Below are 16,211 nucleotides of genomic sequence, written 5' to 3'. Positions count from 1 at the left end.
TCTGTGGGATTCACATTCTCTGAACCTGAGAGAAGCAGTGAGAGAAGAAAAGAATGATCAAAACAATTCCTATCATTTGCTGTGCCTGTGTTTGTGCCAAAGTAGAATGCAATGTGGAGATTGTTTACCCAAAGTGATGGGGTTTTGTTTCCGTGGCCTGTCAGGGTGTGTGTGTGAGTTGGGACTGTTGGGTGACAGTCATGAGACTCTGTGCAGTTAAGTGCTTGTGCAGATTCAATTTAAATGCAATGTAATATAATACTAAATGATATAGTATAATAATTAATTTGTCACTGTCATATTTTCTGGAAAAATCCCTTCTCTCAGGATTTTGCTCCTGGGAAGCTGAGAAGCCTCAGAGAAAAAGGAAACCAATATTATCTCATTTGCTTCTCCTGTGTTTTGCTGCTTTGGAATGTGTTTGGAGATTGTTTACCCACAGGTGATTGTTTCATGGGTTTCACATGAATTGTTTTGATTTAATGACCAATCAGAGTCAGGCTGTGTCAGGGCTCTGGAAAGAGTTATAAGTTTTCATTATTATTTTTTTAGCATTCTGTAAGTATACATTCTGTATTCCTCAGTATAGTTTATAGTATAGTATAGTCTTCTTTAATATAATATAGTATCTTAAATTAGCCTTCTAAGAACCTGGAGTCAGATTCATCATTCCTTCCTTTGTCTGGGAACCCCACAAACACAATAATAATTAACTTCCTGATATCAACAGAGTCATATATGTCATCTTCTCCCTCATTGGGGCACCCTAATTTACAACACGAATCCCCCTGCAGATCACAGGTATCAGAGCCAACCACTTCTACTCAGCCTTTCTTACAGAAATGATCACAGCCCCATTCTCTCATGAATTACTTCAGATTTATTAGAAAATACCCTCCCCAAGGGAAAGGAGGGGAGGCACCTAAGCCACCATTCCCTAATTCAATCAATATGAATGGAAGCAGCAAACCTCAAGTGGAACATTACCCAGCTCACTGAGGGTTAAGCATAACAAAAACCCTCTCTCCAAAAAAACAGAGAAAACACAACTTTCCTGGAGTGCAAACAGCACTAGGCATTCCCAGGTAAATTTTTTTCAGAAAAGCTGAAAGGGACAGGGAAAAAACCACAAAAAACATCTAAACACTTTGTTCCACTCCCAAGGCAAAGCAGCAGCCCCAGCCTGGTTTTGGGTTTTCTGTGGATAAGCTTAAATGTGTGATTCATGTCTGGCAATAGTCATAGCTGGAACACAGTAAAATGCTGAGATCAAGAGGATAATTAGCATTAGATGTAATTAGATCCACACAGTTGGATTCTGGAGGAGCTAATTTGTATTTTAAACTTTCTTGTGTGCCTTTTGCCATCAAAGCTGGAGATCATGGTGACTTTGTTTCTTCCCCCCACATGGAGAACATTAAAATATTAAATGGTAGCAAGGCCCTCACAAAACACTGGCACAAAATCCATCCATCTCTGATTCTAATGAATATCAAATTTTAACTAAAATGCTGAACTTCACAGAGAAGAAAAAAAAATTCTCACTTCTGAAATGCCTTCACTGGATTCCTACATGTGTATAACAAATCTTCACAGGAGTTAATCCCTTTTAAACAACTGTGAATGTTAAATTACCCTTCTAGTTCATCTACAGTTTGCCTTGAAGATAAAAGCTTTGTGTTTATCTGCAAAAGCAGCATTTTGCTGTTTACAGGAAACAAATCCCACCTTATCAATTTGTGGAGCTGGCACTTATCATTTAATGAGTTTGCTGTACTTAACACATTGTTTACTAAAACCCTGCACTTGGAGAAGGGGGAAGCAAGAAAATCTCATCTCATCTTTCCATTAAGAAATGGAATTAAGAAATACAATAAATCTTTTTCCTACTTTTGTTTTTTAAAGCAACCAGTTCAGCTGGGGCTGCCATCCCCAGCCTGATAAATCCATAGGAATTTAAGAGGATGGATCATTATTTTCCAAGTCAGTGTGTTATTGGCATCTTCAGCACACAGCAAACTGATAGATAAGCTGGAAAATAAACTGCTCTCAGTCTGCAATAAACCACTGGAAACATGTTCCTCAAGCTGAATGAAAAGTAACTTAAAATGGGAAAGAAAAATGAAAAAAAAAAAAAAGGAAGGAAAAAGGGGGTGGAAAGGAGGAAAAAATTATTTCTTGGACAACAGTTGTGCTCTCTCTCAGAATACATTTTGAGAAACAAAAAACCCTTTTTAAAATTATTATTATTGCCACGATTTTTTACTTAAAACCAGGTGCTTAATGGGAAGTGAGGATCCAGGCAGTTTTCCCAGAGCACAGCAGGAGACACCAGGCAGCAGCCACCGGGGGTCAGCACCACAGCACAAAGAATTTATGTTACAAACACCAGCTTTCCAAAAAAAACAGTTATTCAGCCTGTGGGAATTGGCCACAGCTTGCACAGATTGGTGCAGAGCTGTCCAAGAGAGGGACTGGAATATTTAGTGAGAACTTTAGCAGCCATGGATAGAGCGGGTTTTGGAGAGTTCTTTGCAATCATTATCTGTCTGTGGGTGAAAAACAGAGGAAGAAGCTCCAACATTTCACAAGCTTAAAAATGACATCTTGATTTAACCTGTTTGACTCCCAACTGGAGTCTTCCAGGACTTTTCAGAAGCTGGAAATATGGAAAAATATGGTGAATTTCTGTACTCAGAGGTGTGGTGCCGTGGCCAGGCCACTCTTGATATTTCCAGCACATTTAAGGGAGCTGAGGCACCTTTGCACTGTGGCATTCACATTCCCTGGAAAAATTCCTTCACCCAGGATTTTTCTCCTGGGAAGCCTCAGAGAAAAGGAAAACAATTCTTATCTCATTTGCTTCTCCTGTGTTGTGCTCATGTGGAATGTGTTTGGGGATTGTTTACCCACAGGTGATTGTTTCATTGGTTTCATGTGAATTGTTTTGACTCAATGGCCAGTTGGGGCCAAGCTGTGTCAGGGCTCTGGAAAGAGTCAGGAGTTTTCATTATTATCTTTTTAGCATTCTGTAAGTATCCATTCTGTATTCTTTAGTATAATATAGTATTCTTTAATATAATATAGTATCATAAAATAATAAATTACCCTTCTGAGAACATGGGGTCAGATTCATCATTCCTCCCTGCAAATACAATATTGCACCACCCTGCCCCTGACCCACCAGGCTCCCAGTGCAGGCAGGAAAAATCCAAATCTTATTTAAAGCCTGCAGAAATGGCTGCACTGTCCCAGCTGAGCACCCAGTGCTGGTGGTTATGGAATCACAGAATCCCAGAAGAGTTTGTGTCAAAAGGGACCTTAAAGCTCCTCCCATTCCACCCCTGTGGGTTTCTGTGGGTCTGGATGAAGGCACTGAGACAGCAGTTCATGTTCACACTCAGGTGTTTATTATTTCTTATCACTAAAACAGTCTCACTGCTGTGAGTTCTGCAGCTTTTCATTAGAAGGCACAAAATGGCCAACAATCTCTTGGTACAAGGGCTTTTCAGAACTAAAAACTAAACTAAACTTTCCAATTAAGAGCTGACACCTGGATTATTTTCCCGCTAAGGGGGTACCAAGGACACAGAAAATAACAAACCACAACTGCATTGCTCAGGTAACTGGGCAAGCTGGAACAAAAGGAATAGTGGAAATAGAAATAAATTGAATTTCCTGGGACTTGCTCTGCCCACAGGAGCAGGACCAGAGGGTGACTTGGGTCTTTAACCCAGCTGGGCTCTGGCTGCTGTGCTGGGAGCCCTCACTGAGGGGCTGCTGGGATGGAGCCTTACAGGATAACACTGCAAAAATGCAACATTCCTACACTGCAAAAATGCAACATTCCTAACCTGCAAAAATGCAACATTCCTGACCTGCAAAAATGCAACATTCCTGACCTGCAAAAATGCAACATTCCTGACCTGCAATCCACAACCCTCGGGACACTGCAGGGTCTTTCTCTTCTGCATCCATTTCTCCCTCCCAGCCTGTTTTCTCTTTACCAGGGCTTTGATGACTCTACATTTCTATTTCAAAACTAATGGAATCAAACATATTCTAGCATAGTTCCCCCATGTTTAAATTCCATATTATGTATTTCATTCCAAGCCAAGATAACATATGGATATTTTGAGGGTATCACATTCCAGCTCTTTAGGAATGTTTAATTTTGGAAGGGCTCACTTGGTTTTTATTCCATCATTACACCCATTGCATTAGCCAGGAACCTCAACCTTGTTCAGCTGATTTATCAGTTAAACTCATGATGGCCTGGACGTAAAACACTTTCATTATTTCATATCAGAATTTAGGGAAAATTTCCATTTACATGATTCTCAAAAATCCCCACCTACCATAAAACAGGATAAAGCCAGAGCAAAGACAAATTCTTTGCTTCATGTCTTTCTTCCCCTTTACCATTCTAATAATGCATGGCCATTAAAATTGCCTCCAAGACCTCCAAAGAAAGAGTAATCACTAATTCCTGTTTGTAGCTGCAAGTGTAATCACACACATGTTTTCAGTTCATTATTTTGGTGTCAAAAAACATGAGGGTTGCAATGGCAATGAATTATTACATCCATATACTTTGCTATGAGCATTAACTGACAAAACCAAATTAGTCCATCAGGAGGGCAGATGGACACTGCCCATAATTGAATCAGGAGTAAATCAGCTCACAAGTGCTTTGTGTACAGATGCTCTAATAATGGAGTCTGACTGTTGAAATGACAGGGGACAATTTATATTTAATTTACACAAAAAATAGTGTTTAATATTTTCTGTTTTCTGCTGTTGGTTTGGGGTTTGGGTTTGTTTGTTTATTTTTCCTGGTACTTGGTAGCACACAGCAGTCAGAACATTTGGGGAAAGCTTTTCCTTGTTATTTAAGAATAACCCCCTCCTGCTGTGCTGTAGGTGCATATCCATAATTCCACACTTACATCCATGGTGCCCCCTCAGTGGCTGCTCTGTGCTGGGCTGGTTTTGAACACAATAATCACACCTCAGTGTGTGCTGTGTGGTTTTAAACACAATAATCACACCTTAGTGTGTGGTTTTAAATACATTAATGACACCTCCATGGGCCCAGGGGCTCCCCCAGGGTGAGGGGCAGAGGAGCTGCTGGCATGGAGGGCACGGGGGCACTTCAGCTCCCAAATGCTGCTGCAGGTTTGATCAGACCCCACAAGCTCAGGGTGCTGCTCTGGGGAATGAAGCACCAGCTCCATCCAGGAAATGGGGATTCAGCTCCACCCAAGGCCATCTTTTACCATCTCTTTAATACCCACATCCTCTTCTTTTTTAAATACTGCTTTTTTTCTCCCCTCTTCCAAGCAGGTACAATCCATCACCCTCAGGACACCAGCTACTGTCTGGCCATCAGAAAAAGCCCTCTTGGCTGTAAGAGATCCCTGTGCTGTGCTCTCAGCCAGGCTCTGCAGTTCTCAGGAGCTTTTCCAGCCTGAAATAAACCTAAAGCAGGAAATCCTCTCTGAGATAACAAAATTTCCAACCTGTTACACCCCACTCTGCTCACTGAAGTGTGGCCTCCATGGTTCTCTCAAGCCCTTCATATGGAGTTATATATTTATATATTTATAGGGCATTAGCAAGTCCTTGTCTGTGATGCCTCTGTCCTTCAGGGCCCAGTGAAGCTCCCCAGGCAAACAACAGCAGCAAAATGTTTGTGTGATTAAAGGAGAACTTTATAGAGCAGTAAAAGCTACAGACAGCAAGGGGAGTCCATCCACTCTTCTCCTCCTGGGAGCACAGTCCTACCTACTGAAAAGAGGGAGATAAATGTCACTTCTTTTTATCCCTAATAACAGCACATCCCACTGGGTGGAAAGGAAAAATATTTGTGATCTTCCCATTTCATTTCTGTGGCTCCTGAATCTGTTCAGCTCAGGCAGGAGCACATCGCCTGTCAAGGAGAATTTTTACCCATTGCTTTTCTGGGGGAGGTAAAATGATGTTTCCTCCTAGTGCTGGAGTTGGCTCTGGAGACAATGAGATTATCCTGTTCTCCTCTAAAACACAAAACTCCAGGGGCTTCTCAAGCAGTTTGTTTGTGGTACATTGCTTGTCATGTCAGAAAAACAGGCTTGGTTTTGACAAAAATGACACCTTTTTCTGTACCAGCACACACAAGGTGATTCAGCCTGGCAGGAACACGCACAGAAAGCTGGCAGGGATTTCATTCTGCACTTTCTCACCACCACAGTGGTGGGCACAGATTTATGTGGTTGCTTTTGAGCTGCTGAATGTGACAGCACCAGCACAAAAACCCAGAGCACAGCTCCACTCAGGGAACAGAAACTTCAGGAGCAGCCAGGTTTAGTAAAAGGAAAATCCCCAACCATGAAATCTGACAAAACAAAGTAACTGTCAACTGTGTAATGCTGCAGTCAGGAATTTTCTCTTCCAGGTGTCTGCAGCACAACAGCCTTGGGTGCCTGCACTGTAGTGACAGGACAGGAGGTGATGGGTCCAAACTGAAAAGGGGACATTTAGGTTAAATATATGGAGGAGATTCTTTCCTGTAAAGTGTGGGGAGGCCCTGGCACAGGGTGCCCAGAGCAGCTGTGGCTGCCCCTGGATCCCTGGGAGTCTCCAAGGCCGGGCTGGATGGGGCTTGGAGCAGCCTGGGAGAGTGGGAAGTGTGGGAAGAGATGGGTTTTAAGGTTCCTTCCAGCCCAAACCATTCCATGATTCTATGGCCAATAGTCACAAGTCAGTGATGCCTCACCTTAGCAGGCCCATGGTTCCCCACCCAGGAGGCCCAGACTCTTTGGGATCACCAAATTAATCTCACTTCACCCACCTGACACCTGCTCCAGTTTCTTCTTTTCCCAAAACTAGTGAATCTAACCTGAGGCACAGTAATTAAAGCAGGCTGCTGCAAACATCTCTGGCATCCACACACACCCCCTCCTCTCCTGGGAGAGCAAATGAAACAGCTTGTTACCATGAAAGATTTATCACTGACTAATGCATGTAGGAAACCTGATGCTCCAAGTGCCAGAGAACATTCCCAGCCCTGCTCCTGAGTGGCCCCAAACCAATGATCCCAGCAAGTTTCATGCTGATTGTTTGCTGCTGTTGTTGTCCACAGGAGGCAAGGAGAGCTGTCACTAAAGGTTTGCTCTGGGAGCTGGAGCCTGGGCTCACAAAGTGCTGTAATTCAGGAAACCCAGCAGCAGAAATGAATCCATCCATGGAAGTGTCCAAGGCTGAGTAGGATGGGCTTAGAGCAGCCTGGGAGAGAGGGGTGAAAAACTGGGGTGTCTGTGAGGGTCCCCAGGATGAGGTGAGAGATGACAATCTGACTCCATGTTCTCAGAAGGCTAATATAATATAATATAATATAATATTAAATAATATTATATTAATTATATCCTTAATTATATCATATTAATTATATACTATATTATAATAATTATAATATATATTATATGGTCTATTATTTAATTATATTATATATTATATTAATTATATTATGTTATATGTGTTAGATGTTCTAGGATGTTATGTTGTATGTATGTTGTGTTATATATGTTTTATGTGTTATGTTATAATGTGGTTTGTTATATTAAAAGAAGCTATACTAAAACTATACTCAGGAAAGAGAAAGAATACAGACAGAAAGCTTAACAAGAATGATAATGAAAACTCCTGACTGACTCCTCAGAGTCCTGACACAGCTGGCTGTGATTGGTCATTAATTAAAAACAATTCACATTAAATCAATCAAACATTCACCTGTTGGTAAACAATCCCCAGCCACATTCCAAAGCAGCAAACACAGGAGAAGCAATCAGATAATTGTGGAAGGGGCTAGCAGCGGGCCTGTTAGCTAAAGGAGCGAGAAGTAAGAAGAAGAAGAAGCTGATAAGGAGCTTTCTCCAAGGCCGTAACCAAGGAGATCGAGAGAAGGAAGATAAGAGCATTCTGCAGCTGGATGAAGCATTTTTAGAAAGTTAGGTGGAGTCAGAGTAACTTTTCACCAATGGCATGGTATTGAATTATTGTGGCCAATAGCTAAGGTAGAGGAAGGGTAAGCAACTGGAAAGTGTATAAAAGATCAGCCATTTTCATTAATAAACTGTTGCCAAGTGTTACCAACTGAGACTGCTTGTGGTCTCTGCTTTATGTTGTGGCCGCCTCGACTGCGACAGATAATTATTGTTTTCATTCCTCTCTGAGGCTTCTCATCTTCCCAGCAGAAGAATCCTGGATAAAGAAGATTTTTCAGGAAATATCACAGTGACAGAGAACAAGGTGGGTTTGAAGTCCCTCCCAGCCCAAACCAGCCTGGGGCTCTGTGCCATCCCCCCTGACAGGCACTGCCAAACTCAGATTTTGGGGAGAAGGTGAAGCTGCATCCCCTCTGCTCTGCCCCAGCTCCAGGTAAGTGCTGTGAAAGCAGATCCTGTTTGGTGGCTGTTGAATTAAATAATGGAAAAATGCACAGGGGACTAAAGGGCACAAAGTAAGAGAGCACAGATGGTAAATGTTCATCTGAGCCTCAGTTTAGAAGGTCAGAGATTTCCTTCTACATCTGATCAGGGGCTGAAATTTTCCCATTAATCACTTTTTTTCAGATCTAATACCCATCAGATTTGAACAGCTTCAAGGAGCCCAGCTCCTGAGCAAACCTTCACCCAAGCCAGGGGGTGCAGAGCAGCTCTTTTTAAAATACTATTTGGTTTGTTTAAAACAATATTCAAGCTCCAGATCTCCAGATGAAGGAATTCTATGTTGCATTTTCCATGCTTTGTTTGCAAAACAAAATCTTTGCAAAAGATGCCAGGCCAGATGAGACTCCAGGGATTTCATGCTGCATGATAAATATTTTGCTTAGGTAATGCCACATCAATCTCACCTCACATTCCCCTTGAGAGGAGCTGGATCAAGAGCTAGAAACTACAGATCTAGGGGAAAAAGTCAAAAGCCTTGAGCCACATGACATTAATTTCCATAGAAGAACTCCTAAGAATTTTTTATCATGTCTTTAGTTTTCTGCTGGGAGAGGCAGCCAAACCAAAGTGGAATACAGAATGCATGTAATGGAAATATATATGTAATGGAAATATAATATGGAAGAGATTCACTGCAAAATCCTAAGTTCTGGATGATTTTCAAATTATTTTCTTGTTCATTCTGGTCACATTTTGAATCAAGTTCCTTATTTCATAACCAATGGAAAATTAACTGGCAAGATATAAAGAAAAAATATTGGGAGCCCAACAAATCAGCAGCATCTGAGAGCCAAGGAATTGATGAAAAATGGAAATTAATCTAATGGAGCAGTGAGTCAGAGAATAATGCATGGCTGTAAATCCAGAAAAGTGCAATACACCAAACAAATTGCTTGGAATTTGGCCATGTATAACATAAATGGTTTCTCTACTGAGCCAAATTCTTCCAGAGAACACTCAGCTGTCCTGGAGATCAGGTCTCACTCCATATATTCAATATTTCATGAGAGAGCAGATGGGAAATACTCTTCAAATACTTAGCAACCCCCATTTTAAAAGTTTGGTTGTGACAATCATAAATCCTTCAGACTTTTAAAAAAATTTCTTTCAAAAATGAGCAACTGGAGTCTTTCATTTGGGTAATAGCAAAATTTACAGCATGAACCTGTGCCAGATTTAAACTTGTGCTTCAAGCAAGAAAGACCCCCCCAGCACTGCCTGGCAGGCAGGAATTTCTTCTGAGATCAGGAGATTTAGGATGGGGGTTTGAAGCCTCTTTCCCAGTGACTCCTTTTGGAAATCACCAGCCTTGTAGGGAATGGGAAAGGCAAAACATCACTCATCCTGCATGGCTTGCCAAGGAAAACAGAAATCTTATTCCCTGAGTGACCCCAGGCAGGAATTACAGCCTCCCTTTGGGAATTACACTCCCTCTCTAAAGGTGACCACGTCCCCAGTGGCACTGACAGATCAGCCAAATTTAATTTCTGCAACAGCAAGGATTTTCTGCCTTGGGAAATGTGGGAAATAGAATTATAACATCTGTATTGTCTCACCCTTCACATAAACCTGAAAATGGAATAAAAGTTTTTAAAATGCCTCTCAGCTGCCCATCTCTGGATCAAAAAAAAACCCTTAATCCAACAGGGAAACTGGAGTTTTGCAAGGAAATCTCAAAGCAGGAGCTCAGCCAGCTGCAGCCTTCCCATCCCCACTGCTCCCTGCACCCAGGGCAAACAAACACCCAGGTGAGCACCAGGAACACAAAGTATGGGGCTGCAGTAAACTGGTGAGGAAAGGGGCAACAGGATAAAATGGGAAAGCAGAAAAATAACTTCCCAAAGAGCATCCCATGAGCTGTGCCAGAGGTCAAACAGAGAGTGAGGAGCTGTGCAAAGGGCAAGGCAGGGCTGCCAGCACTCACAGGCTGTTCTGTGACTGCAGAGATCTCCGTGAGCTATCCAGGAATAATCAGCCACTTGTGCAGGATCAGCTGCTCAAAACCCCCAATTTTACAGATCTTTTATCAGTGGGGAGGAGGTGCAGCTGCCAAGGGGAAAGCTGATTTCCAAACAGTCAGTATTTGGTTTTCAGAGCCAGTTACTGGAGAGCAGCACAGGCAGAAGGGGATGTGTTTGCAGGAGAGCATAAACCCCCCCTGATTTCTCCATCAAGAGCAGAAAATGCTCCACAGGACCTGAAGCACATTCTGCAAGCAGAGCCCAGCTCTCCTTACGTGTACTTTGGAGGAGAAATGTCCTCACACCACAGGCAGGAGCTCTAAAAGCCACAAGATCATGGCAGGTGGCACATCAGAGTGCTGTCAAGCTGTGATCTATCTCAGGCTCAGCAATTCTCCAGGCACAAACTCTGACATTTCATTAAGGGCAGCACCTTTTTCATTCAAGCACGTCCCAGAGTTATTAAGGAGCCCCAATGGCACCAGTGACAGTGATGTGGTGCTGGGTACCCACAAATGTTTCCTGTGAGATTTGGACTGTTTGGGTCAGAACTTGGCTCCTCAGAGATTGCTGGTGAGGGGAATCACAGGGGCAGGATCAGGTTTTATGATCTGTGAAGGCTTTGGCACAGCCCTGCTCTACACTGAGACTTTTTGTGGCCCTGTCCCAAATGTCAGCTCAGTGACACAGGACACAAGTGTGAAAAATGTGTATTTTATGATTGGCTTTTTGTAAATATTAAAATGAATACTAGATGGGTTATGTTAGAAAGTTATGCTCTATTAATTTTCTTAAGTAGTGTGTTCAATATAGTTTTAGGTTATAGCATAATGTTAAAATAGAAACTATGCTACGTGAGATACTTTTTTAAAAGAGGACTCACACTGAGATAGCAGCCACAGGACACCTGAATCTTTCAGAGAAAGAGAATTTATTGCTCCATTATCAGAAGAAATGAACTTCTTCCTGCCTCACTCAGGCCTGAAGATGCTGTCAGGATTCAGAGGAAGAAGCTGACCCTGCCCAGACAGAATCCCGTGTTTGAATGGAATTTATGCATCATGGATGAGGTGTGTGAACATGCAACAGGCTGTTGCTTTTAAGGGTTAATCCTCTGTTAACATGGGTCCTTTTTTGGGTTTATTTTGCTCAGAAAGAGGTACCCAGACTGTCTGTAACTCTTTGTTTTTATTGCCTCATGTTGTCCTAATCCCAACTGTTCAAAATTTCATTACTCTAATTATATCACTATTTTAATAACCATTTTATTACTATTAAACTTTTAAAATTTTCCAAACAAGTGATTGGCGTTTTTCCCACAAGTAACAACCCAGAACTGGGTGTCCCAAAGCTGTGTGTGCTCCCCCTGCCCCAGGGCATCCCTCCTGCCCATGAGCACAGACACAGCCCCAGACCCTGCAGCTGCAGTTCTGCTTTCAGGAGTGCTCCGTGTGTCTGTCATTGCTGTAAGGATAGAAGCTCATAGGAGCACACCTGAAATCCCTTTGGATGTCACTGACACCCATGGCAGCCATCCTAACATTGCATCTCACCTCCTAGCTGAGGAAGCATCTAGAAAATCCTCCCAAGATGATCCACCGATCAGTCTGGTTGACAGACTGATGTGGGATTTGAAAACCCACAAGTCCCAGGTTTCCTTTTGGGGCATTTCCCTCTAAGAAAGGGAAAGGAAAACAAACCAAACTTAACCTACCATCTGTGTTTTCCCACCTTGCTAATGTGAGGAACAAACTGCTCACCCAGGATCAGAGCTTTCTCCTACATCTCTTCTTTGGGTAAGACCTGATGGATCCACAGCCTTTGGACTGATCCCAGGACATGGAATACCAAGTTTAATACCAAAAGTTTAATACCAAACCCTCTTAAAGAGCTGCCTGACATTTTCCTGGAGGCAGCAGCATGATCTCAACCTTGATTAACTGAGTAGCAGTCAGCTAATTAGTCACCTAATGAGTCATCCTGCCAGCCCTACCTGTGAAAGTTCAAGAGGCAGAGCAGAAGTCCCACAGAGACCTCCAGGAAACTCATGCAGAGTATTTTCAATGTCACCACATTAAACATACAACCCAAACATTGTTAGTAACAGAACTGGCTGCTAGGAGAGAGAGAAAACAGAAGGAAATAGGGTGGGACATTTTGCAGGATAAATTTGCCACAATACCTGTACCAGCACAAACAGTAATGAAGTACCAGTAGATCTGAGAAAAACAACCTCTAAAAATTCATAGCAAGTGCTGTTATTGCATCACTGCAGAAACCCAGGTTTATTCATGCCCTTAAGTAAACAAACACATCCTTCCTCAGAGCTCTCAGCAGGGATAGGAAAATAAGAGTGAATCTTGTAAAATCCCTTATCCAATCTGTTAAATTTGGGGAATTTGGAGGAGGATGTGAGTGCACAGCTCTGGGGCACCTCAGGGACTAGTGCTTCTGAGCACCTGTAAGGAGCAGGAGGCAAACATGAGAAATCTGGGATTAGTCATGTCACACACCACCTACCTAACAGCCAAAAGGCACAGATAAGAAATAGCCAGGCCCATTGCAGAGAGTTAGAAATGTATGAAAACACCTGGGAAAAGGAGCAGAGCTTCTGGGTGCTACAGTGACACAAACAGCCAGGGAAAGCCATGAAAAAAAACCACTTTGTCCTTCACAGAGCTGAATACCAAAGTAGATACTCACATGCTGCAGCAAGTCAGCCTCCACTTAGAATGTGATTATTTTGAAATGCAAAAATCACCACACACGTTTTGCTCACACCCAAACAGAACTTCCACCAGCATAGGAAGAGCAGCTTGTTCCAGCCTAGGTTAACCCAAACCCACAGGGCCATCCCACACCTTGCTGTCTGTAAATATTTGGGCACAAAGCTTTTGAGTGGTTTCAGGGGTATTGGAGGCCAGTGCTTAAATGCAAAAGGGGTCACCCAAATCTTCGCTTTGAAAAATATCAGATTTTAGAGAAGAATTTGGGAAACAGAACAGGAAAGGGACAGCAAGGACAGAAGGAGCAGCTTGTTCCAGCCCAGGTTAACCCAAACCCACAGAGCCATCCCACACCTTGCTGTTTGTAAATAATTGAGCACAAAGCTTTTGAGTGGTTTCAGGGTGGTCAAGGCCAAATTGTTCAATTGCAAAAGGGGTCACCCCAATCTTCCCTTTGGAAACCACAAGGTTTTAGGGAAGAACTTGGGAAACAGAGCAGGAAAGGGACAGCAAGGACAGAAGGAGTAGCCTGTTCCACCCAGTTTAACCAAAACCCACAGGGCCATCCCACCCCTTGCTGTCTGCAAATATGTGGGCACAAAGCTTTTGAGTGGTTTCAGGGGTAGTGGAGGCCAGTGCTCAAATGCAAAAGGAGTCACCCCAATCTTCACTTTGGAAAATATCAGATTTTGGGGAAGAACTCAGGAAACAGAGCAGGAAAGGGACAGCAAGGACACGACAAACCAGGATGAAGGATGACTTGGAGATGTGCACATTCCCCTCTTACCTGCTTCCATGAGCTGGCACTGCTGCCCAAACACCTGGGAGAAGGTGACAGGCCCTGCAGCAGGGCTGGAGGAGGCCGGGGGGGAGTCCATGGCTTCCCTGCAGAGCTGAGTGTTGGTCATGGAGCAGAGCCCGAGCTCCCAGCCCTGCCGTCCCCCGCGGATCCTCAGGGCAGGAAGGATTCCAGGGAGGAATGGGATTCCAGGGAGGAATGGAGCTGCCCCTTTCAAGGGAGAGGAGCAGCACACGTTTTCAGCTGAGGGCCAGCAGTATTTTCATGGAGAAATCCAAAGGTCTGTGCCTCTCCCAGGAGGTTCTGGCGGGTCGTGGGCAGGTCCGGCGGCTTCAGGCACAAATTAGCGCCGGGCACTGAGGATCGGCCCTTTCTGGGGTATCTGCCATGATCACAGCAAAGTCCTGAGGGTCTTTCTTCTCCTGAATATCCAAGCCCAGCCCTACCTTGTCCATGAGCTGGGACACATCTCCGGAGCACAGGAATTCTCCTGTGGGGATGCGGAGCCTCCGTCCTTCCCGCCCTGCCGCTGTGAGGGCACCGGGGATGCCGGAGCACCGGGGATCCTCTTCCGCAGGGCTCGGAGCCCCAGCTGCCCCTCAGGAAGCCGAGCTACCCCTCAGGAGCCTGGGATGCCCCTCCGGAAGCCGGTGTGCCCCTCAGGATCCAGAGCTGCCCTTCAGGAAGACGAGCTGTCCCTCGGGATCCAGAGCTGCCCCTCAGGAGCTCGGGCCGCCCCTGGGGAACGCCAGCTGCCTCTCAGGAAGCCGAACTGCCCCTCAGGAGGCCGGGCTGCCCTCAGGATCCAGAGCTGCCCCTCAGGAAGCCGAGCTACCCCTCAGGAGACCGGGCTGCCCCTCAGGATCCAGAGCTGCCCCTCAGGAGCCCGGGTTGCCCCTCAGGAGCTCAGGGGAGGCTTTAGGGGAGGTTTCCAGCGGAGGCAGCCGCGGGCAGCACCGGCCGGGCCGCGCTGGGCTCGGGGGGCTCTCGGCATCACCCCCGGCGCTCGTCCCTTCCCTCCAGCCCGCTCCCCCCTTCCCCCAGCCTCACCGGCGAGGGGGAGGAGACTGGAGCCACGTTAAATAACATCCTGTGCCCTGCTGCAGTGCCCGCCCGGCCCTCCTCCCTCTGCCCGCATGCAGCGGCTGCTCCCGGAGCGCTCTGGAGGCGCTGGGAGCTCCGGCAGGGAACAACGAGCCGGCTGCCTTAACCCCTTAACCCTTTCTCGATTGCCTTAACCCCTTCCCGCCTACCTTAACCCCTTCCCCCCCGATTTAACCCCCTCCTGGCCGCCTTAACCCCCTCCTGCCCGAGGGATGCTCCAGGGACAGGGGAAAGGATGCGAGCACCGGCTGCCAAACCTGCCCGCGGTGCCCATCCCTGGAACTCCTTCAGTGCAAGCACCAGGCAGGGCTGTTTCCAGGGAAAAGGGGCCAAGACTTAACTCCCAGCAAAGTCTGACAGCGCTGATTCATCTCTGTCTGAAAAGCTCCCCCTGCCAATGCAAAGGATGCTGACTCCGGCAGCGCTGCGTGAATCTGCGGTCCGTGAGTCAGCGGAGCTTTTTTTGGGAGAAGTCTGCTGGGAAGAAAGGTTCCCGCGTGGCTGGGAAAACACACGGGGAGCCGGGTGGGAATGAGAAAATCTGCTGTGAGATTGCAGCAGCAGAAAGGCCAGGGCAGAGAATGAGAGGTTCCTGCAGGTACACAGGGCTGACCGCAGCCCAAGGAGGCAGAGAGGGGCCGGGAACACCTGGAAAATTCCGGGCAGAGGGAATTGAAGTCACATCTCGTGCTCTGTGCCGCAGCAGCTCCTGGAGCTGCAGAGTGAGCAGCCAGCCGGGAGCTGTCCACAAAATCCCAGCTGGGTCGGTTTATTGCGTTTGCTCCCTCTGATATTACATCAATTTAAGGAACAAATATTTTACAGTGAGGGTGGAGAAGCCCTGGCACGGGTTGCCCAGAGAAGTTGTGGTGCCCCATGCCTGTAAACACTGAAGGTCAGGCTGGATGGGGCTCTGAGCAGTCTAATGAGGTTGGAGATGTCCCTCTCATGGCTGGACTAGATGCCGTTTAAAGCATCCTTTAACTGGTCTAGGATTCTATGATTTGTATGATTTTAGGCTCAGATTATCTTTGCCAGAATCCAAACAAACGGATCAGAGACTACTTTGCATGTTTATTTCACTAAAGACACAGGAGCAATCTCTGCCCTCCCACAAACAAGAGATTCAACC

At 45.3% G+C, this 16,211-nt stretch overlaps 1 protein-coding gene across 1 annotated transcript in view; it reads right to left on the bottom strand.

Annotated features, from left to right (window-relative positions):
- Positions 1-14,116, bottom strand: part of KAZN (kazrin, periplakin interacting protein) — a 227,097-nt gene extending 212,981 nt beyond the window's left edge. Inside the window, exon 1 of the mRNA XM_058818765.1 lies at positions 13,964-14,116. Within this exon, the coding sequence (XP_058674748.1) occupies positions 13,964-14,084 (121 nt within the window). The 5' untranslated portion in view covers positions 14,085-14,116. The remainder of the gene's footprint in view (positions 1-13,963) is intronic.
- Between the last annotated feature and the right edge of the window lie 2,095 nt (positions 14,117-16,211).

The sequence above is a fragment of the Ammospiza caudacuta genome, chromosome 22 (assembly GCF_027887145.1).
Source record: "Ammospiza caudacuta isolate bAmmCau1 chromosome 22, bAmmCau1.pri, whole genome shotgun sequence".
NCBI lineage: Eukaryota > Metazoa > Chordata > Aves > Passeriformes > Passerellidae > Ammospiza > Ammospiza caudacuta.
This window is presented reverse-complemented; position numbering and strand designations above follow the sequence as displayed.